The sequence below is a fragment of the Myotis myotis genome, unplaced genomic scaffold (genome assembly GCF_014108235.1).
Source record: "Myotis myotis isolate mMyoMyo1 unplaced genomic scaffold, mMyoMyo1.p scaffold_m19_p_2, whole genome shotgun sequence".
NCBI classification, from domain to species: domain Eukaryota; kingdom Metazoa; phylum Chordata; class Mammalia; order Chiroptera; family Vespertilionidae; genus Myotis; species Myotis myotis.
Window position 1 is genome coordinate 168832768 of NW_023416324.1, and position 24570 is coordinate 168857337.

The window sequence follows — 24570 nt, forward strand, 5'->3', positions numbered from 1 at the left end:
GCTAACTTAATTAATTTTTACCCTGCCTTTCCCCAGAAGGATTCAAGAGATATATTAGAATATATAAAAGATAACAGACAATGTTATCATAAAATTAAAGTAAAAATAAAAAAATTTAAAAATAAGGTTGAGAAAAAGAACAAGAATAAGTTTTTTTTTTAATATGTTTTATTGATTTTTTACAGAGAGGAAGGGAGAGGGATAGAGAGTTAGAAACATCGATGAGAGAGAAACATCGATCAGCTGCCTCCCGCACAACCCCCACTGGGGATGTGCCCGCAACCAAGGTACATGCCCCTGACCGGAATCGAACCCGGGACCCTTCAGTCCGCAGGCTGACGCTCCATCCACTGAGCCAAACCGGTCAGGACAAGAATAAGTTTTTAAGTGCATAAAATAATACCCATATAAGTAGGAAATGTGGTCTACAAAGTGAGTCAATTGCTCTGACTTATAAGATTAGATTAGAATTTCTCCTGAGAATACTGGTAAAGAAATACCTTTTTAAAACATGAACACCATTCTCAAAAACATTAAAATATGTAGTAGGCTTTCATCATCTCATTTTCACATTATTTTTAGTGTTTTTTTTTTTTTTTTAATTTGAAGTGTTTCTTTTGGAGTCTTCAGAAATTCACAACTAAATTTCCATTTCCAAAGAACTAATTTCCAGTTTAGTTGATAGTTCATTAAGGGACTGCAAGAGGATTGATGCTATTCATGTGAATTACAAGGAATTGGAGAGGCTGAGATTAAATTTTATAAACATTTTTAAAACTTTACCGTTTAAAAAATGCAAGATGATTACATTATGAATATGAATGAGTTCCATTAGCAATCATTCATTGATTTAAGTGTCTACAGAATTCTTTTTTTTTTTTTCAAAAAAGCACATATTTTATGAGGAAATTTGATTATTTAAGTAAAGAGTTGTGAGGCTCTATTTATTTCAGTCAACAAATATTTGTTAATACCATATGTTGGATATTTTGCGACGGGTTAAGGATCTAGTTGTGAGAGGACACCTGAGTTAGTGAATGCTTACATGGTGCATTCATAAAATATATTTGGATGTTCAATCAATAAATGAGTGAACTCCTTGTTTAACTATTACTGCTGTAGTCTAATAATTTGGCAATACATAGGCAAATGGGGAGTGGTGATAATAATACACAGATCTCTTATATTGTGAATGAGGAAGGAAGTCACCACTGACTCCGGCATTATTTTAGCATTTGCTTTTGACATTTGGAGTGTGAAGGGGAAACTTCTTACCTTTAACTTCTACCAGTAGCTGGCCCATAAAGCTACTTTTTTCTCTCTCTCTCTTCAGTTTTAACAGAATCAGAGCAATAGTAGGTGCTAACATTTAGATTGAATTTAAAAGAACCATTTTTTTTCAAAGTTATCAAATAACTAAGTTGAGAATATAAAAAGTGAACTGAAACCCAGGGAAAGAGCTAAGAGTTTGTTAATCCCTTCAAAGATGAGAATCTCCGGCATCTTTTGAAGGTTGCTTTCAATTCTTAAAGTGTCACTTTATTTTAATATCACCATGTCACAATCTCTAATAGCAATATAGAACTCACAAACATTTTTATATTCTAGCAAACTCAACTTGAAATATAGGGAAAGTGTGTGTGTGTGTGTGTGTGAGAGAGAGAGAGAGAGAGAGAGAGAGAGAGAGAGAGAGAGAGAGAGAGAGAGAGAGAGAGAAAGAGAAGAAAGAATGAGGAAGGATATGAGAATAATAGCAAAGAAGTGACAAACTTTTTTTTTTATTAAGCTGCACAATTAATTTAGCTGAACATGAAGTTTAAATAACTGTTCCTTGGTTTACCTGCTATTTTATTCACCTGAAATTATTGCTTAATTAAATAACATACAAACACAGAATGATATGCAGCACTCTATACCCTTGTGTCCACAGCATACATTTTGGCAGTCTCTGTCCGAGGGGCCGTGTATGACTTGGCCATGGAAACAGCTGCATTCGAATAGGCCTTCCTCATGGAATAAGGATAGTTCCTTTCAGGTCCCACATCTGTTTAGGAGAGGTAATTGTAGGGATATCAACATAATTATGGCTGAGTAAACTTTGGGAAATAAAATGATGTCAATTGATATATTCTTCTCCAAAAGTGACAAGAATATACTAGTGCATATTCTAAGAAAGAATCATCTAAGAAGACCTCCAGATGACAATATAAATTTTTATACTGTAAGTTAATTTTAGATTCAAAATTGAGCCAGGTATTTTATTTACTTTTTCTTGATAAGGAGAGGAGTTCTTTTTGTTTTTAAGTGGTATTTTTAGAAACCAAATTGCAGTTTTTAACAACAAATATTTGGTTTGCCTTTCAGTCTACTTCTCTATTTAACTCCAGATATAAACGTAATAGATTGGGTGAAGTGAGAGATATAAGATTATGATACATCAATTTAATCATTATACGTTTGGATATTAGACAGTTGTAGCTATGGGACTTCTTTTCAATAAATGTACCATTAACTGGGTAATAGGTTTGAATATTAGAAATGAGTTGTCCTTGAACAACTGAAATATTTAATGGCAGTGAGTAGAGATCAAGGGAATAACATTATTTTGGGTTGGTGAGATGTGTTTCCATTGGGTTGGGGAAAATGATACTGGAGGCAGGGAAGTACGCTAGTTTATTTTGTTCTTACCTTTGAAGATGTATAAGCAGCATGTGAGGATACCCCCAGCCAAAAAGCAACCCAGAGACCCAGCCATTCCAAGCCAACAGGACCAACCAAATTTGTATTGGATGCCAAGAAATATATTGTGCAAAACCAGAGTAGAACGTTCCACATAAACATCAACAGCATACCACACAGAACCAATAATTCCTGGGGCACCTAAAAGAAAGGGAAGATGTAAAAAAAAAATAAATGCAGGTCTTTTCTAAATTTAAATCCTGCTTCTCAAAACAGATGGCATCATGCAAGGAATAATAAATGATACTGTGGATTCATGCACAACTCAAATTGTGGTCACCTCTTTTATGAGTTCCTGTGGCTGCCTATCTTGTATTTCTTCCAAACTACATCTCAGAAATACAAAAATAAAAGAGTGCAGTGCTCATCTGTTTTTGTAAATCTAAAAGGGTCACTATGGTTTTCTTTAATTTTTCTCTTTCCAATGTTATTTTAGTATTGTAGAAAGAAAACAATTAAAACAAAAGAAAAATCTAAGGAAGAGAAAGAACACAAAACTTAAGACAAATAATGAAGAACATATGTTGTTTCTATATCAATATTTTAATTGAAAGTAGATGTCTTTAAGAACATTCTATCGCTCCCCTTCTTTACCACCCAGACCCACGGTTAAAGCCATGTCAGCTACATAACACACACTCATATGGAAATTAATGTTTTTAAAGTCATTCATTTTAGTGTGTTGGCATTAAAAACTAGTAACTGAAGTAAAAATTGTCTTCAATTTAAAACAAATTCTTACCTATCACCCCCACATATAAGAATAAACAGAGAAAATGTATTCCTTGTAAATAGAATTTATCCCTTATAAATAAAATGTATTCCTTTTAAATTAGTCTATCTCACAAAAGACTGGCTTGAAGTGATGCCACTAAGGTCCTCTTGTTTTAAAGGAATAAATTGCATGTCAGAGCCTAGATGCAAAAAACAATGGGGGGCCGGAGGATAAAAGGCTATGTGAAAAGGGTATTTCTGAAACTTGTAGTGTCCAAAATGTTTTTTCACGCCCCCCCCCCCCCCTAGGGAGATTGTGATATCTATTTAAATCACCATTTCATTGCATTCTTCTCCCAATTATTTAATACAGTTTTTAAGAAGAACCAGATTGTGAACATACAATCTTTAGATAATAGGGTATACATTATCATGCTTTTTCTATAATACTGTCACCAACGGGTTTAGAATGGAAATTCCTTTTGTTATAACTTAGAATCTAAGCAAATACTAATACTGAATGATGGTTCCAAGTCTTTGGCCATGTCTGGCAGTTTAAATGTAGTCCCTTTTTTCTTCAGTCATTCCTACTGGGATTTTCTCTATAGATGTGGTTTTCTTTAAATTTAGCTCATTCTGTTGTTTTATTTTTTTTAAAGTGGAGTATCTAGTGATATCTCAAAAATTGTATTCTGTAAGAAAATGTATAGCATTAAATTATGTTAAATTTGTTAAATAAAACACATTGTTACATACAAAAGCTTTATGGAATCACTAGGCTGGATATGGGAATACATGTCTTAGAAAGGAAAAATAACTAAATTCTTGTAACTTTTTAATACAATCTAAGGATCATCAGGGCCTTGACTCAATGTTTGCACGTGAAAAAATCAGGGAGAACCCGGTTTTGAGTTGGACATAGGTTAGGCTCTCTGCTATGAGCTTGCGCTGCATACACTGGATCTTCACAAGAGCAATTCAAAGTAGATATTATTGCCCAGGCTTCAGCCTGTTCTGCAGATCAGAAAATGAAGACAGGTTAAGTAACTTGTCTAATAAAACCATAATATGCTAATTAGACTGGACAGCCGAACGACCTTCCGGACAAAGCTGGGGCTGCGAGGGCACAATCTCTATCCATTCACTACCTAGAGTGCCTGGTCAGGTTCTCACTTACATTTGCTTTGCTAACTTTTTGCTTCTAGCATAAAAGAAGACAGTTTTCTCACTGGAGGATATTTCTGTTGGTTTCTTCAACAGGATGCTTCCTCCAAACTTGCATCAAGATCCAAAGATGACATCATGTTGTGGTAGAGAAAGACTAAGCTTTGAAGTTGACAACAGACCTGAGTAAAATATTAATTGTGCTGTTTCACTAATAAACATCATGTGAAGTGTTTCTTGACTTATGGTTTATTAGTCATGTTTGATTTATTAGTCTTCAGATCTCTATTTATTCATCTGCTTCTTAAGTAAAGAGAATAATATTATCTGCTTATTGTTTAGTTTATGATCAAATGGGTTGGCACATGAGAAAAGTCTAACATAGGTCTTGGCACAATTTAATTCATTGCTAAAAAGAATCAGTGGGGGTAGACATAAGGAGGTAAGGAGGCTTAATTTGGGGCTTAACTGAGAATTTAACTTCAAGAATAATCACATTAGAAATTATTTTTTAAGTTAAAGCATTATACAGCTTTTTTAGATGGTTGGAAAATAGTTTGAGGACTTTGATAAATCTTGATCTGCCATATTAACAAAAAAAGATTAATTATCTGATTCCAAAGCAAAAGATAGTAGGACTGGTGAATGTGCCTTTTATTCCTTCAATTTAGAAAAGGAAGTCACACACGATCCTAAAATGACCACTTCAGAATATCACCCTTCTCCTGCACCTCAAGAACCCTGAAACACCAATCAGAAAGAATATATGCACCCCTATAGTCGTAGCAATGTTACCTACAATAGCTAATATCTGAAAACAGTCCAAGTGCCTATCAGTGGATGAGTGGATAAAAAAGTTGTGGTGCATTTACACCATGGAATACTATACAGCTGGAAAAAAGAAGGATTTTTTACCCTTTACAACAGTATGGACAACCTGGAGAATATTATACTGAGTGAAATAAGCCATCAGAGAAAGACAAATATCATATGATCTCACTTATATGTGGAATTTAATGAATGTAATAAATTGGTGAACAAAACAGGCCCAGAGGAGGCATGGATGCATGGAATAAGCTGACATATCTCAGAGGTATGTATGTGTGTGTGTGTTGGCGGGGGGGTGGGGGGGGGGAGATACAGGAAGAGATTAACCAAAGAAATTGTATACGTATATGCATAACCATTGACACAGACAATAGTGTGGTGAAGGCCTTGGGTGGGACAGGGTTGGGGGACTAATGATAGGAAATTAGGGAACATCTGTAATACTGTCAATAATAACAAATTTTAAAAAAAGGGATCTTAGATGCGTATATCTACCCCTACCACTAGTCCAGACCAGTACCTGCTATTAATAATGTGGTCCCAGCCACAAAGCAGATGCGCACTTTGATGTATGGCTCATCAGGGAGGAATTTCACGCAGTGGAGACCCAGGAGCAGGGTAATAAATCCGAACCCAGCTAGAATATCTGCAGTAATCATCAACGCCCGAGTCAGCACCAGCTTCACTGCAAGATCGGGGCAGGTGGTTACAGCACACTCAGAGGAAGGTAACATACTAACTCACAGCAGTGCATAAAAAACAGGCAACCTGAAAGTGGTACACTTAAATTTACATGAGTTTAGAAATGAGTACCTTTACATTTTTCATAAAACAAAAATATTATGAGACTATTGACATTATTATTTGTTTAAGCACTGATTATTACTTAGTCTTGTTGCCTCCTATAAAAATGCCTGGTACATAGTGGGGACTAAATAAATGTTTCTCTTTTGCTTTTTGTTCTGGACTGAATCCTGTTCACAAGTATGATAACTGAATGCTGAATTCATAGTAGAGTATCTGTTATGCAGAAGTTACTCAATGAATATTCAATAATAAATGACCACTATGTTTGTTTGAACTTTTATTGTAAAAAATTAAAAATAATTTGTTAAAGTTTGATATAGGGGAGCAAAATTAATTTTTAAGACGTCTCTTGCGACTTTAAGCAGGTGGGAGAACCGTAATAGACTATTTCTGGAAGACAGATTATATTCTCTTTCACATTCCTTCTAACCTCATCCGTTCATGACCAAGACATCATATTAACCCTTCCATTTGCATTGTCAACTGAGCATATTTTAATGCTATAGCCAGTGAGAATAAACAATAGAAGGCACAGCTAAGAGAAGATAAGGAAACTAGAAGTGGAAGAGTAGCAATCACCTCCTGCAGTGGAAGCACCTTCCACTGGGAAAGCCTCCTGAATGAGTGATGGTTATGCTAACTTAACAATAGGAAGACTTCATTACAATGTGTGGAGGGTTAATTACCCGAAGTCAGAACTACTAGTCTTTTAGCTGACTAATAGAGAGGAGTAATAAAATTTATTCCTTTAATGATATAGTAATTAGGTTTTATATTCATAGTGATTTGGGGTTCCCTTGCATTATAAATAATTTCCCCCAATGATGAGGTAACTTTAGGGCCTATTTAGTAATAGGTTGCTTGCAAAAATGTGGTTAATTTTTCTTACTTAAAACAAAAAACATATTTTTATGATCTATGTAAGAGAAAATCAATGCACAAAATCAGCTTCTACATTATTAATAGGTATATATATTATAAGCAATTATTGTGTTATTAAAATGTGAGTATATATTCATTTCTAGAATGGGATTTTTAAGGTATCAAAATTTAGCATTATTTTTAAAAAACTAGGCTCAAATTTCAAATTTAGGCTAAACCTAAGGCTGACTTTTCTCAAAATTGAGGAAAGAAAATAGTATGTAACTCATTAGGTAATATTAGTTTTTATATTTCAACAGATACTCCTGATAATCAAATGATATACACAAGTGGGACTGCTGTTCAACACCCCAAGCCAAGGGGCCCCACACTTTGGAGTGCCTCCCCTGAAATTTTCTATGAGCCTTTTTGGAACCTGGGATGACCCAGTAACAGGAGCACCATCTGGATGGGGTGCCCTGAAATCATTGTGGGCCCTGGTCTTCCCTTCTTTGACCTTCGATCCCACCCAGAGCATTATCCAGATGCTCTGCAGAACTCCAGGACTCATGCTTATGAGGTCATCCGGTTGCTTCATGGCTAGGCCAATTCCAAGAAAGTAGCACTGCAAGCAGGTTGCTAAGGCAGGTTAGCCGGGAACTTTCTTTTTAAGATTGTGTGAGATTTGGCTGCCAGAATAATATTAAATATATTCTAATTCGTGGGGGGGAGGGGGAGTTCAAATGAACTATATCAACTTTTTTTTTGAAAAAAAAAGTATTTGTCTTGGTCTTCATACTTCAGTTTACAGGATAATGGAAAAGGTTATCTTTGGTTGACTATAGTTGTGTAAAAGATATCAAAGACTAAAAATAAAATCATACTCTCTTATAAGTAACACCCTAACATAGAGGGAATAGTTATAATATTTTCTAGAATACATTTTCATCTCCATTGTCTTTAAGTATATGGTAGAGATTTTTAAAGAAAGTTAATGCATCTTTTCAATGTTATTTGCAACTAATTGGTAAGACTAAATAAAAGAAAAATCTGAGATAGTGTAAGCAAAAGATACAAAAGGAACATTAAAATATAAAGTGGGTTTTCTCTTGTGCAGTGTGCTCATGAGTGATTTTATTTTCCTCTTGCATAAGTGTTTAATATGTTGAAAGATTTCATTTTTTTCTCAGCTGTATCCATACCTCCATATTTCTGGAATATCTTAGTGACCACATGAATTTATATTCCTATTGACCAAATCATGCTTCTTTGTAGGTAGAACTAGGTTAGTGCAAAGAGGGGAAAGTGGGAAAGAATTAAGAGGTCTTTTTTAAAAAAGATGAAATAAAGTCTTTATGAATTATGTTAAAAATGTTCCAGGCACTCAAATCCCAAATGCCAGGGGAAGATATTTACAGCACTGAAATCCTTTTAGGTTCTTTGCCCTGGATGAATAGCTTTCCGTGGGAGAAGTCACATTCCAAGATTTGCTTTTCATTTATCTTGAGAAAAGAAGTAACCCTGTGGTACCATCACCTGTCAATTACTTTGAAAAAAACTAAAACCAATTTGCTTTAATCTGTCTCTTTCTGTCTCTGTCCTTCTATCTCCAATTCTCTTTTTATAGCAAATCTTCCATTGAAATGCTATAAACTTCTTATTTGAATAGTCATAGTTAAAAGATACCCCTGAAATACTTTTCATCTAACCTGTCAATTCTAATCATAAAATCAAAGCATCCTGAAGAATCCATTTCAATTTCAAAAATGTTTACTATAAGCCTACTGTGTATAAGGCACTATGCCAGGCCTTTTGGGGAAAAGCAGAAATGAATAAGACAATATTTTTACTCTAAAGAATTTACAAACACATTGGAAAAGATAAAATACTCTAAAATGTTTCAACTCACATTTCAGAAATAAACTAAATGTCTAATCAAAATATTTAAAACTGGAAAGAACCTTAATACAGTACAGTAGAACAAAAAAACTACACGACAGAAACCTGAGTTCAATTTTCTTGGGTATTCCCTCCCTGCGAGGGGAATGTCTAAGGTATACGTACAGGGATGTTCGGCCAGTATAGAATCGTACTCATCGCAGGTGCGAATTCCATCAAAAGCATTTGTGACACATTCCCACCAGAGGCCCCGGCATTTTGTGCTCACCTAGACATGGGAGAAGACAGGGTGTGAAACAATTCATGCAGACACACTTTAGTTCCCCTTGATCAAAGGAAGAGCTCGGCTGTTGTGAGTTTGATAGCAAAGTACAGTGGTTACGAGCATGATCAGAATTTCCCTTACAATAAACACAATGCATTCTAAAGTATTTTTTCTTTAAACACTAAGAATTAAAGGCTTTCCCCACCAGGAAGTGAATTCACTTCCTGTATAGGGGTGGGAGGGATAAGTCATGCCTCAGCTGGATAAAAATCAAAATTAAGCATATGCAGATGCCTATGGTGGCTCCATCATCCATAGTTTATCATGGAGATAATTCATTTCACTCTCCTGTGCTGACATTTACTCACCCCTTCACCCAAAATCAATATAACATTAGATGATAACTGTTGACATCTTGAGTCTATTAATAATGACCATTAATTTGTCTTCATCATGAACACTGGGTTCCATGAAGACAAGTGTTATTATAAATGAGGTTCATAAATTTAAAGTAATTGGCCCAGAAAGCTATATATTAAAACACAAATAAGTGAACTATAAAGACCTCACCATTTCTTCCTCCCTGCTCCACTGACAGACTACAATTGCTTACACTATGATATGGATGTAAACAAACTAGCATTAATTTTATACAATCTGACAGCCGTAAACCACTCTTAGTTAGAAATGCTGTGCAGATAATTCTTGGTCTACTTAGAACTTAAAGCTAGTGCTCTGAGCCTGCCCATACTTTATCTCTAAATTGTAAGTCACAATAGATTTCTTAGAATTGTAAACATGCCAAAGGAAAATAGTTCCCAGTATTCTTGACAGAGTTCATGCATATGAAACAGAGCTAATAAGATTGTTTCTGTTGACTCAATTACTGACTCAATTACCTTGGCAATCTGAAATAGGTAAGATTTAGCAAGGATTATCTTGGAAAATGAAAACTTAATTTTTTCCTTAAAGAAAGAATAAGTAACAGAGCAGAGTGAGGAGAGAAATACAAGGGCACAGGGATTACAATTGGTGTGAAGAAGAAAGGAAGGAACACAAAACACTTTGACTTACAAAAGAAAATTCTAACGGGTAATATTTGCGCTTGGACACCCTCTGGCCTGTGTCCTGCTTTAAAGCCGTACTGTGTGCCAAATAAAACTACCGAACTCTGCTGCTGGCTACTCCACCACAATTTCAAATGTCGTATGTCTTTGATCACTTTCTATGTGAAATACTTCTAACTGATAATAATTAATACTTCTTTTTTTATTTAAATTATTTAGTGTTTAAAGTATTACATATGTCTCCTTTTAGTCCCATTGACCTCCCCCTGCCGCTCCCACCCCCCAGCACATGTCCCAGCCCTCTATTGTCTGTACTCATTTGTTATGCTTATATGAATGATACAAATCCTTTGGTTGATCTCCTACTCCCCTCCCACCTTCCCCTGCCTTCCCTCTGAGGTTTGATGGTCTGTTTGTTCGATGCTTCTATGTGTCTAGATCTATTTTTGCTCATCAGTTTATGTTGTTCATTATATTCCACAAATGAATGAGATTATGTGATAGTTATCTTTCTCTGACTGGCTTATTTCACTTAGCATAATATTCTCCAGGTCCATCCATGCTGTTGCAAAAGGTAAGAGTTCTTTCTTTTTTACAGCAGCATAGTATTCCATTGTGTAGATGTACCATAGGTTTTTAATCTACTCATCTGCTGATTGGCACCTAGGCTGTTTCCAAATCTTAGCTATTGTAAATCGTGCTGCTATGAACATAGGGGTGCATGTATTCTTTCTGATTGGTGTTTCTGATTTCTTGGTATATATTCCTAGAAGTGAGATTACTGGGTCAAATAATTAATACTTCTATGTTGATTTTGTACTACATGACAGTTGCTGTTTAAGCATATTATTATTTCATTTATTCTTTAAAGGACCCTATGAGACATTGTAATTGTCTATTTTATAAATAAGGAAAAGAAGGCACAGGAAAGGTTATTGATTAACCTCAAGAAAGTATCTTATGTAATAAAGAGGGAATATGCTAATTGACTGTCACACCCTCACAAGATGGCAGCACCCACAGCCACAAGATGGTGGGACCCAGTCCCCTCAGCCCTGCCTCATCCAGCCTCAGTCCCCCAGCCCCTCAGCCCCGCCTCATCCAGCCTCAGTCCCCCAGTCCCCTCAGCCCCGCCTCATCCAGCCAGAGTCCCCTAGTCCCCTCAGCCCCACAGGGGGAGGCAGTTGGGGGCGAACAGGCCAGCAGGGGAAAGCAGTTGGGGACGATCATGCTGGCAGGGGAGCAGTTAGGCATCAATCAGGCCAGCAGGGGAGCAGTTAGGGGGCTATCAGGCTAGCAGGCAGAGTGGTTAGGGGCAATCAGGCAGGCAGGCAGGCGAGTGGTTAGGAGCCAGCAGTACTGGATTGTGAGAGGGATGTCCAACTGCCGGTTTAGGCCCGATCGGACATCCCCCAAGGGGTCCCAGATTGGAGAGGGTGCAGGCTGGGCTGAGGGCCCGCCTTTCCCATGCACAAATTCCATTCACTGGGCCTCTAGTTGTTAATAAATGGAGAAGATAGGATTCAAACACCAAAGCTGTGCATATGGCCTTAAGCATTGAGGTATGCTTAACACCCATTTTTTAAATTCCAGATCCATTCAGGCTAAACTACTCTATTAATGGAAATTAAAAAACAGATTTGGGTGAAGCAGTAAGCCCAAAATTTATTTTCATCCTAAAGGCCATTATTCTATAAAACTTCACTTTGGCTTGCTCTTCCTGAGGTAAAATCTGAAAGTGATATTCTGAAATTTATTGAGTATTATTTCAGGAAACTGAAGAATCACAAAGACCAAAAATTTAATGAAGAAAATCTATCTTGTGAAATTTAACACATCAATTTCTAATTTCTAAAAAACATGTGAACTTTTAAATTTAAGCTATAGTTGAAAACATAGAGACTTTAAGTATAAATTGACATTTATTAGTTGTGTTGTATCTTGAGCAAAATCTTACCTTTTTTCAGCCTCTATCTCTTTATCTGCATAGAAGAGATAATGCTAAAAAGATTATGAGAATTAAAAAGTGCACACACATACACATACACAATTTCTCAGTAAATGATAATATTAATAAATAACTTAAGCATCATAATAACCTGAGTAGTGACTTTGTTCAGCTTTCCTGACTAACCACAATGACAGTATAGAAAGGTAGATGTCAGGAGCTGAATGGTGGTCACCAAAAAGATATGTCTATATCCTAGTCCCCAGAACCTGTGAGTTTGGAAAAAACAAAAACAAAAACAAAAAAACATTTACACATGTAATTAGGTTTAGGATCTTGAAATAAAAAGATGGTCTTAGATTACCAGGCTAGGCCATAAATCTAGTGGTGTGTCCTCATAGGAGACAGAGGAGAGACACAGATAGAAGAGAAAGAGGAAATGTGAGCACGGAGGCAGGGATGGAAGTGATGTGGACACAGGTCGAGGAATGCCCCAGCCACTAGAGGCTGGGAGAGGTAAGGAATATATTCTCCCCTAGAATCTCCAGGGACAGTGAAGTCCTGCCAACACCTAGATTTCAAATTGCTGGCCTCTAGAACTGTGAGATAATGAATTTATCTGTGTGAATGTGGACCAAAAACAGGGGGCTCTGTAAATAAATCTAGCAATTCTAGTGACTGAAAGTAACCTCACAGGGTGATCTGATCATAAATGCACAATTGGGCAGCTTATGGTGAGTAGTCACACCCCAGGCATATAACTTTTTTTAATAATTGCCTTTCTGTTATTTTTTATTATTATCATTATTATTTTATTGACTTCAGAGAGGAAGGGAGAAAGAGAGAGATATAGAAATATCAATGATGAGAGAATCATTGATTGGCTTTCTTCTGCACACTTCCCACAAGGGATTGAACCCACAACCTGGGCATATGCCCTGACTAAGAATTGAACCGTGACCTCCTGGTTCATAGTTCAATGTTCAACCACTGAGCCACACAGGCTGGGCCATATAACTTCCTTAGTAGGTTTATCTTTGCCTTCAGCAAGCACTGTCCATTGTTTTAGTGCATCCAGGTAAACACACCTTTGGAAAGCTCTTTTTCAGAGCTCTGAGAAGTATAACCACCCTCAAGAGAACACACATAACTGTGTTAACAATCCTGTAATCTAACCCCTGACTTGCTTTCTCCCACCTCCATGTCATCTTTATGTTCCCTCCTTAATTCCAAATGTATAAAAGAAACCAAAAACTGTCATTCTCTGGAGCATTTCAGATATTGCTTCCCAGCAATTGTTGTCAGGTTGGCTCAAATAAATTCTTATAAAATACTCTGAACGTTTGGACATTCTTACATCAACATTAAGCTACCAGATTTGTGGTAATTTGTTATGACAACCCTAGGAAACAAACACAATAAATATTATTTTTACTCAGCCATTATACCATAACAAATAGATGCTATAATTATTACCCTATATAATAAAGAGCTAATATGCTAATTAGACCAGACAGCCAAATGTCCTTCCAGATGTCCTTCTGGACATCCTTCCAGATGAAGCCATGGCTGCAAGGGCTGAGGCAAGAATGACCTTCCTGAACGAACAGTGGCAGGGGGTGGGACCAGTGAGCCTGTGCCTCCAGGCCAGCCATGGCAGTCCCTGAGCCTCTCCTTCCTCACAGGCAGCAGGAGAGGCGGTGGCACAGGTCTGGTCCTGGCAACCCCACTTCCGCAGAGGCAGCGGGAGAGGGGGCGGCGTGGTCTTGGCTCCTCCACAGAGGTGGGATGGGGTGCGACCACGATGCCTCAACTTCCCATGGCCCCTCCCCCAGCCTGCCTGGCCCAAATCGGCCCCCCAACCAGTGGGTGGGAGGTGGTGCCAGTGCTAAGGAGCAGCAAGCCAGCTTCTGGTTGAGCGGCTCCCCCCCCCCACCCCCCCCACCCCCCGGCTGCTCAGCCAGAAGTCGGGCTCATGGTGGGTGAGCAGAGCAGCAGTGATGGGAGCCTCTCCACCTCCGCTATAGGCGGGCAGTAAGGAGTGAGGGGTCCCACACTGCAAGAGCCCTGGACTGTGAGAGGGATATCTGAGTGCTGGCTTAGGCCCGGGGGGGATGGGGCCTAAGCTGGAAGGTAGACCTCCCCTGAGGGGTCCTGGACTGCGAGAGGGCACAGGCCGGGCTGAGGGTCCTGCCCCACACCCAGTGTACAAATTTCATGCACCAGGCCTCTAGTACATACCATAACAGAAAACAGACTTTCTGTCAGTCTTTCTATTAACAGAAACACACGGGATCCAATTTATTTCAAACTAAGCTAGGTTATGTGGATATGAAGTCACTTCTTTATAATCAAAGAATGAATGTCTACAATTTTCTTCTAACTCAGCCACTAAAACAACCCATCCAATCTACTATGGCTATTCTTGTTATACATGACATTATTTAGAAAGTCACCTGAGATATACGTATATGTGAGAATACTTATTTTTACATAAGGAATATTTCTTTCATGCCAACATAATCCAGTAGTGGTGTCATTTTTCAAGGCTATTGATCATTTACCTGCAATGACCATATTTAGAAAAGCAATGAGCTCATTAGAGGAAACAAGGAATCCAATTTCATTAGGTATTAATGCTCAGGGGCACACTATTAGATTGCTTGGTATTCACACTCAGTTAAGGTATGTGAGAATAGTGGCTGTAATTAACTAAACTTCTGTGTTAATATAGCACTTACTGGAGACATTCTTAAAGGTGCCTTTGTGCATAAAAGACAAGGTTAAAAGATTTTATGTTATTTGGCATATTTAAGAAATCCTTCATTGTCTACAATGTATATTGTTCACTTATCTCTGTATTGTACAATGCTTATTAAGAATTTTCTAAAAGGCAAGCAGATATAAGTTCTTAAAAGTTTTAAGACAAGGTTCTTAAAAAGCCAACCAATGCTTAGAATATATGCTTAACCTTTCTTTAAGGACAAAAATGCAAAATGTTAACTAATAATTTTTATCTCACAGGGTTGTCCAAAATAGGGGATCCCTAATTTAAGCTTTTTTTCTTTTAATAAGTGATTTATATATTAATAAATAATATACAAACCCATACTAGAGGAATTTGTATATTATTTCAATAAATAGCTATTGATCCTAAAGTTAGAGAAGGAATTATCTCCTAAATTATGAGAAGTTTATCCAAGATACAACAATAAAAGTACACAAGCACAAGGCCAGCAGAAATCTCTTAATATTAATTAGCTGCCAATAGTGAAACATAGAGATTTTACAGAACAGTCCATATTTCTGGCTTCCCTTGGCAACTTTGTCAGTGTAGCCACCTGAACTCCCTGGTTCAATGTAGCAACAATTACCATGAGGTAAGTAGTTGCTTCATTTAGGTGGCATTTGTGTTCATAGGGTCTACACTACTCCTGCCAGTTTGAATGTTGGCTTCCTTGCTTCTGGAGGCATTTGAATTTTCCCTTGATAGTATATAACAATGAGAATAACTTCCCTTGAACTCAACCTGACAAATTTCTACCTATTATTCAAATCCTACTTCCAAGATGTCGTTTCTCCCAGGCTCTGAACTAGAGTTAATCTCTTCCCAGATAAGAGTAACTGTCCATATTGTTCTCTAGCACTTACAATATTAAATTATCTTTATGTACATCTGTCATTGTCATCTTTCACATTATATTCATTGAATGTCTGTCATGTTTCAATCAATAGGCTAACTAAATGCTATGGATACAGCAATGAACAAGGCAGATATGATACCTTCCTCAAAGGAGCCTCCTCCTTTGAGACAGACCCTCCTCCTTGGTTACATAATAGATGCTCAATAAATATTTATTGGGAGGGGGAGATTAGTGAATCTATCTTCTACGCACACAATAACTCTCATTTGATCTTTGGCATAGATAATGGTTACCGATACACTGTATGGACTGATGCTTAATATGTGCTTTCAACTTAACTGAATAGACTAGGACACCTGAATCCAAGAGCCAACTATTATTTACACCAGAGAGTTTATACAGATTTGGTGTCAGCCTGGATCTCATCTGGTCAACTGGCTAAAAAAGTATTTACCACGATACTCAGCATGAACAGGATACCACTCAGAAAAAGCTTTTGGAAACCATATCGAGGATGACTCTGCCCAGTGAAGTTTCTAGTAGCATAAATTAGTTCCGTAATCCCGGAGTTTCTTATTCTGGTCTCTTTACCAGTTTTCCATCAAGGTCTCTCTCCCCTAGTCTTTGCCAATTTCTCTTTCTTACTACTTTTGAAATACAAGCAGCCCAACACAATTTTGCCTGACTTGTCTTATTCAGTGTAGTTCTGAGTATGTTTGTCTTGCCTCCACATATTTTATGTGTAGTATTAGAGAAACTTAAAAATACTTTAATTAATTGGCATTTATTTCTCATTCAGTTACATAGGAGATTTATACACAGTAAAATTTTTGGTTAACCATTATCAAATATAATTTTTCTTTGTCAGTATTCATTAATATAAATGCATATGTACTTTGATTTGTGTGTAAATATACATAAGAAGAATGGATAAATAAAAAAAATAAATATAAATGTATTTTTAAAACCACATTGCATACACATATTATAGGAAATAATAGTTTTAACAGTAATTTACTATCCTTATGCTAACATACTTTACATTGAAGATTCAACATACCTGTTTCCAATATTTACCTAATTATATTTATCAATATGCAAATGTTTTTATTTTAATTTTTAAATAAAATTAATTGGGTAACATTAGCTAATAAAATTACATAGGTTTTAAGCATACAATTCTACAATATATCAGCTATATATTACATTGTGTGTTGACCAAGTAAGTTTGAATAATACTAAACAACATGTTTTACTTCTAAAACTTGAAACACTTTCAATTTTAACATAAAATACATTTGAATTTTTATCATAGGATTCTAAACTTTTTATTTTAATATTTACTTTTACCTTTCTTACTCTCCCAGTGTCTAAAAGAACTCAAGACAAATATTTATAAGGATGAAGAAGCAAGATTAAAATAAGCATAATGGACACCACCTTTCCTTCCTACTCCATTTTTGTACCATGAGTTTATTTGCTAAAATATATTTGGTTTATCTCTGTCTGCTTATTAGTGGAGCACTGGCTAAAAGTATAAATAGTAAAAACAGGATAATACAAAATAGTAAGTAAAATATAATTCTTGTTGTCTTCACAGTTAAATTACCTAATTTACATATCAGAACTATCAAAATATTTCAATTTTAGCATTTATTGTTCAACTTAAGTCACACATTTAATAATTTTAGCATGCATATGAAAGTATGGTGTCACAACTCTGCAATGATTTCTGCCCAATGACAGATCGTAATTTATATTGAATAAATGATAATAAAATTAGTATTATCATTAAATTACTGATTCAGTATTTTAATAAAATACTAATTTTATGATCATCTATTCAACTTAAATCATTACTTCTTGCTTCTCTTCTTCATTTCATTCTCTCTTTGAAATACCAGGCAGAAAAACTATAGACCAGAATATACTCTTCATCAACTTTATTATGCATCCCAGGGGATTAGATCTTTGCCTATCTTATTAAAAAGAGAAACCAAATCCATATCTTGAGAAAATTGAAGTTGTACCAAGATAAAAGATTTTGCCTAAAAATAGTGTTGGTCTCCCTACAGAGATACTTCTCATTTAGGGCTCAATATGAGTTTCCAAAGATCACTTTATATTGTATTTCATTCACGTTCATTTATTCATCCTTTTAATAGGCATGGCAAGTATCTTAATAGTTACCCAATCAATTCATGTTAGCAAATAAATCAGGAGTTTCTATTATTTGGAAGTCCCTGTTAGGTGCTATAGAAGATCATGAGATCGATGAAAGAATTTCTATAGCCTCAGATGTGCAATGAAGGAGTTTGAAATCAGTTGGAAAGTAAAATTAGTATATAAATAATCAGAGTACACACTAGATAGATTTTTTAAATATTTACTTTCTGTCTGAAAAAATATAAATCCCAGGGGAGAACCTGGTGATGGAGCTAAAATAAATCCAAATGTGGGAAACATTCATTTGAGGTAATCAAATTTTAATTATAACAGTGCGTAGTGTATAGCAGGTTCTCAGTCAATAATTAACAAAAGATTAACTGAAAATGTAATAATCTTGTGAAAACATTTTTCCCCTCTGGTAGTTGATACCAGTAATCTTGTGAAGAAACTACTTTCCTATTTCAGTGTGGATAATGAATAATTACAATATCCATAATTTATTTTCTTTTAAAAATATATTTAATAGATAACTTACGCTATTTTGTCTTTCTTGTCTGCCTATTCCCCTGGTTAGACAAAAAAAAGTATATCATAAGTATAAAAATGGGCAAACCACAGCCCAGAGAAGTAAACAAAGCTTCTCCAAGAAAATCAATAGCAAAAATAGGAATAGAACTTAAATGTCATATTTCACCTTTAAGTGAACATTATATAAAATGTCATCTCCTCCTCCAGAACAAAAACAAACCGATAAAAACTGCGAATAGACAGTAATATATCTAATGGTTATTGACTGACTTGTATCTGCCTGGTACTGTGGTACACAAGCTCACTTAATCCTCACAAGACACTTATAATGTTCATATTTTAGTCTCTCTGTGCAGAAGAGGAAATGTAATTTATAACAGCTTAGACACATGTCAAAATTCACACAGCTACTACCTGGCAAGATGGGATTTAATCTCAGGTCCCTCTAACATCAAGTCCAACCTTTAGGCCTCCCCACCATACAGCATCATATTATCCCATCTTGAGGTGCTGTGTAAGAATCTCAACAAGATAAAATAGTGGGGTGATTCAGGGACATTGCTGCTTGGTGACTTCTGCATAGAGACTAATTGTCCTCGATTTAAGCTCTAAGTGAGTGACTCCACCAGTCCTCCAACTGCCCCAAACAGTAAATGATTTCAACCTTGACTTCTCCCTCTTCATCAGCCTTCTTTTGTACATGCAATCAATTACGAATTCAATCAATTTGAATTCTTTAGAATTTCCCATATCTTCACATGTCTCTTTTGCTGCCATCCTAAATCAGGCCACTGTCGCTTCCCTCCTGTTCTGCGGCAAAAGTCTCCTAATTTCTCTCCCGATACTTCATTTCACTGTTTCCCAGCATTCTCCACAAGCGGCCAGAATGATTGATCTTTCTAAACTACATGTATATGTTTGTTTACATTGAAACATGCTTGCCTATGGTATACCATCTATAGTTTACATGATCTCAAAGTCCTTGAGATCTAGTCCCTATATTCTCTTAAATACATTGGAAACTCTAATCATGCTGAAATATATACAAAGCCACAAAAATACAGCGCTCTCATACCTGGATCTCTGCCCATACAATTTCCTGTGCTTGGGACACTCGACTTCTTCTTCACTCACCTATCCTTCAAATCCTTAGTTCAGATATTTTCTCTTCTAGGTAGACTTCATCGGTTATCCATAATTGAGTGAGCCAGCCACTCAGAGTTATTTGCAAGAATATACTATAACTATCAATTCACTATTTTCCACAATATGCTGGGAGCAATTTAAGGAACATCAAGGTCTCATTCTACTTCATAATCTTGTACCCACAGTACCAGGTAGATAGTAGGTATCAAAGAATATTTGTGAAATGCAGGAAGATAGAAACAAATGGAGAAAGAAAGGGAGAAATAAACCAATAAAGGAGAAAGGGGGAGAAAAAGAAAAAAAAGTAGAGGAAGAGCATACATAAGGGACTTTAAGAAAAGGAGGGGGGTGATAGAGGGAAGAAGAAGAAAAAGAGGGAAGAAGGAAAAGAAGAAGGAAGGGAGAAAGAAAAAAGGAAAGGAGAGAGAGTGAGAAGGAGAAAGAAAAGAAGAGCCTATGAAGTTACAGAAAAATGGAGAATATTCACTCTAAACTACTAGTGGAAATTTCTAGGGAGGCTCTAAATGCCATCAGACATTGGGTGGCTGGCCATCTCTCTGGGATTGCAGACATGGTCATAACCAAGGAGTCCCGGTGTTAAAGAAAGTGAAGACTGAAAAGGCCCTTAAAATGACTGAGTTCAACTTCATCTTATGATTCAGCCAAAGAAAGGAGGTGTGGCTTGCTCAATCAGTAGAAAACAAATAAGATACAAGCACAGACTGGAATAATCTCAAAATCCAAGTTCTCTTCACCACAACTATCTTCCCAGAGACAAATGAGTCAATAAAGACAGGAGCAGTATGGTAGCTTAGGGTAGTTGGTCCTCAATTTGGGGCTATGCCTCTGTGTGCTATTTCTTTTCCCTGATGTTTTACTTAATGCAAAGAACTTCACTCTTCAAGGCAGGTAGAAGTAAGGCGAAAGGACTCTGTGATATTCTGAGGTTCTTTCTGCTTGTGCTCCCTGTTACTAATCTTGATCCTCTAATGAGCCCTGAGTTTCTGCTCATGCTTCACTTGTCATGTGTCTTCTTGTCTAGAAGGCCTCTGCTGCCATTTTCACCTTTTGAAATCCTTTGTATCTTTTTGAGGCTTTGTGCAAATGCTTTTCCTCCCCAAGGCCTGCACCAGTGACAGGAAATAATCATTCCATCTTCTCTGCACCATTGGCATTTTGTTCATTTCTTTCTCCGATATGAATTGGCCTATGCCTTTTGGTATAGACTTATGTGCATAGTTTTTCCTCACTAAATGTACACTCCTGTCAGGCTGACTCATTCTTGCTTTATCCTTATCTCCCCTAGCAGATATTAGCATAGTACCTTTTATATGGAATATATGTCATGGTTTTTTAATGTTGAATTGAGCTATGGAAACCATTTTCCAACTCTGAAGCCTATATCATCCTAAAAGATTAACAACACTAGAAATTCATAACACTCCTTTAAAAAATTTTTCTATGAGCAAGCTTTTCTTTAAAGCACTTTTGCGGTGCCAACTTTTGTTCAACAGTTGTTTAAAGTGAGTTGTTAATATGGACTAATGGTAATACATATATATGAGGAAGGAAGCAAGACGAGCAGCATAATTGAGTCAGTGAGTGTCACAACCTTCAAATTTATGGATAATAGTATGATTTCATATGTTGGCCCATAGAAAGAGCAATTATTAAGAGAGATTCATGTCCCTTTAAAAAACTGGCAAATAGATTGTTGGAAGAGAAGGAGCCTCATCTGTTACAGATTCTTTCTTCAAATGTGGAGGCTTCTTGGGAATATTTATGGCAATATATTTCAAGTATTGGAAATGAGGAAGAAGCTAAGAAATACTCACTAGAGCTTGCCCAAGGTTAGCAAGGATTTACTCGAGGTGAATAACCTAGACTACTCATTCCATTCATTTTAGCTAGAAGTGTTCTTGCCCAGAGCAGATGGCAAATTGGTTGGAGGTAGTGAAATAAAAGCAAGAAAGCACTTTAAGTGCCAGGACTCCCAATCTCTCCCAGCAAGGCTTGACCCTTTCGAAACTCCCATTTCTTATCAAGTGAAGTTAGCAGTTTCATTAGCTTAAGCAGATGGATTTTCAAATTGTTTTAGAAAATATTTTAACAATGCTTTTAGATGACATGTTGTATATTTTTAAAAACATAACTTTAGGTCTGCTCAAGTCCAATATATTACTCTGTTATTCACCTATTCCTGACAGTCCAGATTCTGGTAAGCTAGTGGCTGCAGATGTTTTTATCTGCATTTTCTCTGAGCATTGTTCAAAGGGCATTGTCTTCATTCACTGCTTATTATGCATGACCAGATAAAATGCACCAGGTACAGTGGACATCCTTTATAGTAGTTCTATTAAATTTTTCAAAAATATAACTTTTAGCACTAAAGAAGTTTTTATAACTCCATTGGTTCTGAAATGCCATGTAGAAGTCCAAGAAAAATTAAAAGCAAGAAAAAAAATAAATGGCAGAAATAATACACAGCAAAATAGAAAGATTATTACCCTTCATTTCTAACTTCCATTTGAGAGTGGAATAAATAAAATTAGGGGGAAAAGATACCATTGCCCTCAGGTATCTTTCCTAAACTTCGTAGAGGTGACATTATAGCATTTGTTAAATTGTTCCCTTCAGATGTACATACAAGAACATATTGGGTTGCTATATGGTCTTTATTGGAGGTCCTGATATGTTGCTTCTTTTTCTTACCTACACGTTTTGAAACCTTACTAATGAATAGTAGCTGATTTTGATATTTACTCAGTTCTGTCTCTCTCACATTCCAATAGCCATAGGAAATGCTTTTAAACTCCAAAATTACTTCTTTCTGAGCTTCTCCAGTGAGAAAGGTAAAATCTTCAAATGTCAACTACTCACTCATTCTTGCATAACAGTTGGTTCCAGAGAGCAACTCATTTTTAAGAGAGGGTTTCTTAAATCTATATCTACTCCTTGTACCTTGGGACACACTGGAAGATGTGCTTTCCCACAGAATGTCTTCTCCTACTTGGAAACTTCTTAAAATAACATTTTTCTATAGCATACCGATTGAATAGATTTTATATGTCTGGAGTTTTATTACTCAATTTCTTAGACTACCATTCTTTAAGAAAGTCTATCATGCTACTCTTAATCTTGTCATTAAGATTAGCAAATTTATGTTTAAGAAACTGTTGGGGGGTAGTTAGGGGTGGAGGGATTGAGAAAAGACAAGAAAAATTCATGGACACCAACAACAGTGTGGGGATTGCCAAGGAGAGGAGGGTGGAGGGAGGTAAAGAAAGGTACAGGGGGGATAAAAGGTAAAGGAAGGATACTTGACTGGGAGTGGTGAACATGCAATACAGTATACAGATGGTGTATTATAGAATTGTACATCTGAAAGCTGTATAATTTTGTTAACCAGTGTCACTCTAATAAATTCAATAAAAAGGAGAAAAAGAAAGAAAGGTGTCACTGGAATGTTATTTAAATTGGTATATACAGCAATGGAAGAGGTGAATTTCTGGAGGGCTGAGTGACAGAGGTTATATTATTACCCTTTTATAAATTTATCCTTATAAAAAAGAAATTATTCAGTTACGTCATCTGCAAAATGGAATACAACAATACTTACATCATAGATTAGCTGCAAGGATTCAATGAGTTGAAATGTGAAGACTCAGTAAGTAGTAAATAAAGAGTTGATCAGTCCGTGTTGGCAATTATCATTAATCCCAGTGAACACAGTGAGGCAGTGAGACTTTGAGAAAATGTGGAAGGGCTTGGGTGAGAAAAAGAAGTTGCTGGCTTCTTACCTCCAGAGAATCATCGGCATTCACCATCCAACAGTCTGTCCAGGTGGCTACAACCAAGAACCCAGTAGAGAACAGGGCAAAGAAGCAGGCCACGTACTGAAGAAGATCCCTCATCTTCGCGAGCAGCCGGACTGGAAGGGATGCATGGGAAGCTGCCAGCCCTTGACTACTCAGGTAGCTGGAATGCTGTCAATCTCCCGTGCTCCCGGTACCTAGGGGTGTAAAAATACTGGTCTTTTCCTCTTTCTCACACCGCACTGCAGGCGTCTTGAGTTGCAGTAAGAGTTAAAGAAACAGGCTGTAACCCACAGAGGGGTCCTGGAGGTCATTATCCGAAACAACCAGCCTCCAATCAGAAACCGGGTCAGTGAAAGGGCCGGGTATGTTCTGTGTGCAGGAGCAAAGGAGCCCTGGTTATGTTTTCCGCCCAGACCGTGAGATGATGGTTGATGGTTACCAAGGTATTTTCAGCACCAAGATGGAGAGAAGGAAGAAGGGTCCTACCCCATGCTGACGCCTGTAAACTGATCTTTCTCAGGCCCTCCAGGGAAAGTGAGCTATTCTCCCCCCCTCCCTAAGGAGGCTACACGGTTGACTGAGTGCTATTTTATTATAGGACTATTTTAATATTCGCCGACTACCTTAGACAGACAGGCTACGGGTGAAACTATGCCAAACAAGTGCTTGCTCAAGGGAGTTTGCATTCCAAAGTATTGGACAGAACAGCCCCATGAGGGGTTTTCAGCATCTGGGCCCCAGGTAGAGCCACCGCTCCTAACCTCTCCTAACCTCTCCTAACCTTTCGGCATCATAGAGTGGGAAGGAGAGTGCATTTTTAACCAGGCAGCTCTGGGTGGAAATCCTTGCTCTGAATCTTATAGGGTGAGGGCACTTAGGTTGCAATTTCTATAAAATGGGAGTGTTAATACTTTCTTCGTAAGATGTTTGTGAAAATTAAATGACAATTTAACTCTAAATCATTTAGAATAGT

At 36.8% G+C, this 24570-nt stretch overlaps 1 protein-coding gene across 1 annotated transcript; it reads right to left on the bottom strand.

Annotated features, from left to right (window-relative positions):
• Window positions 1-564: 564 nt before the first annotated feature.
• Window positions 565-24077, bottom strand: CLDN16 (claudin 16). The gene is made up of 5 exons (XM_036347170.1): window positions 23580-24077; window positions 9178-9280; window positions 5966-6130; window positions 2689-2880; window positions 565-2044 (listed from the first exon to the last, which is right to left on the bottom strand). Exons 1-5 carry the CDS (start codon window positions 23691-23693, stop codon window positions 1911-1913), a joined length of 708 nt encoding a protein of 235 aa, XP_036203063.1. The 5' UTR covers window positions 23694-24077; the 3' UTR covers window positions 565-1910.
• Between the last annotated feature and the right edge of the window lie 493 nt (window positions 24078-24570).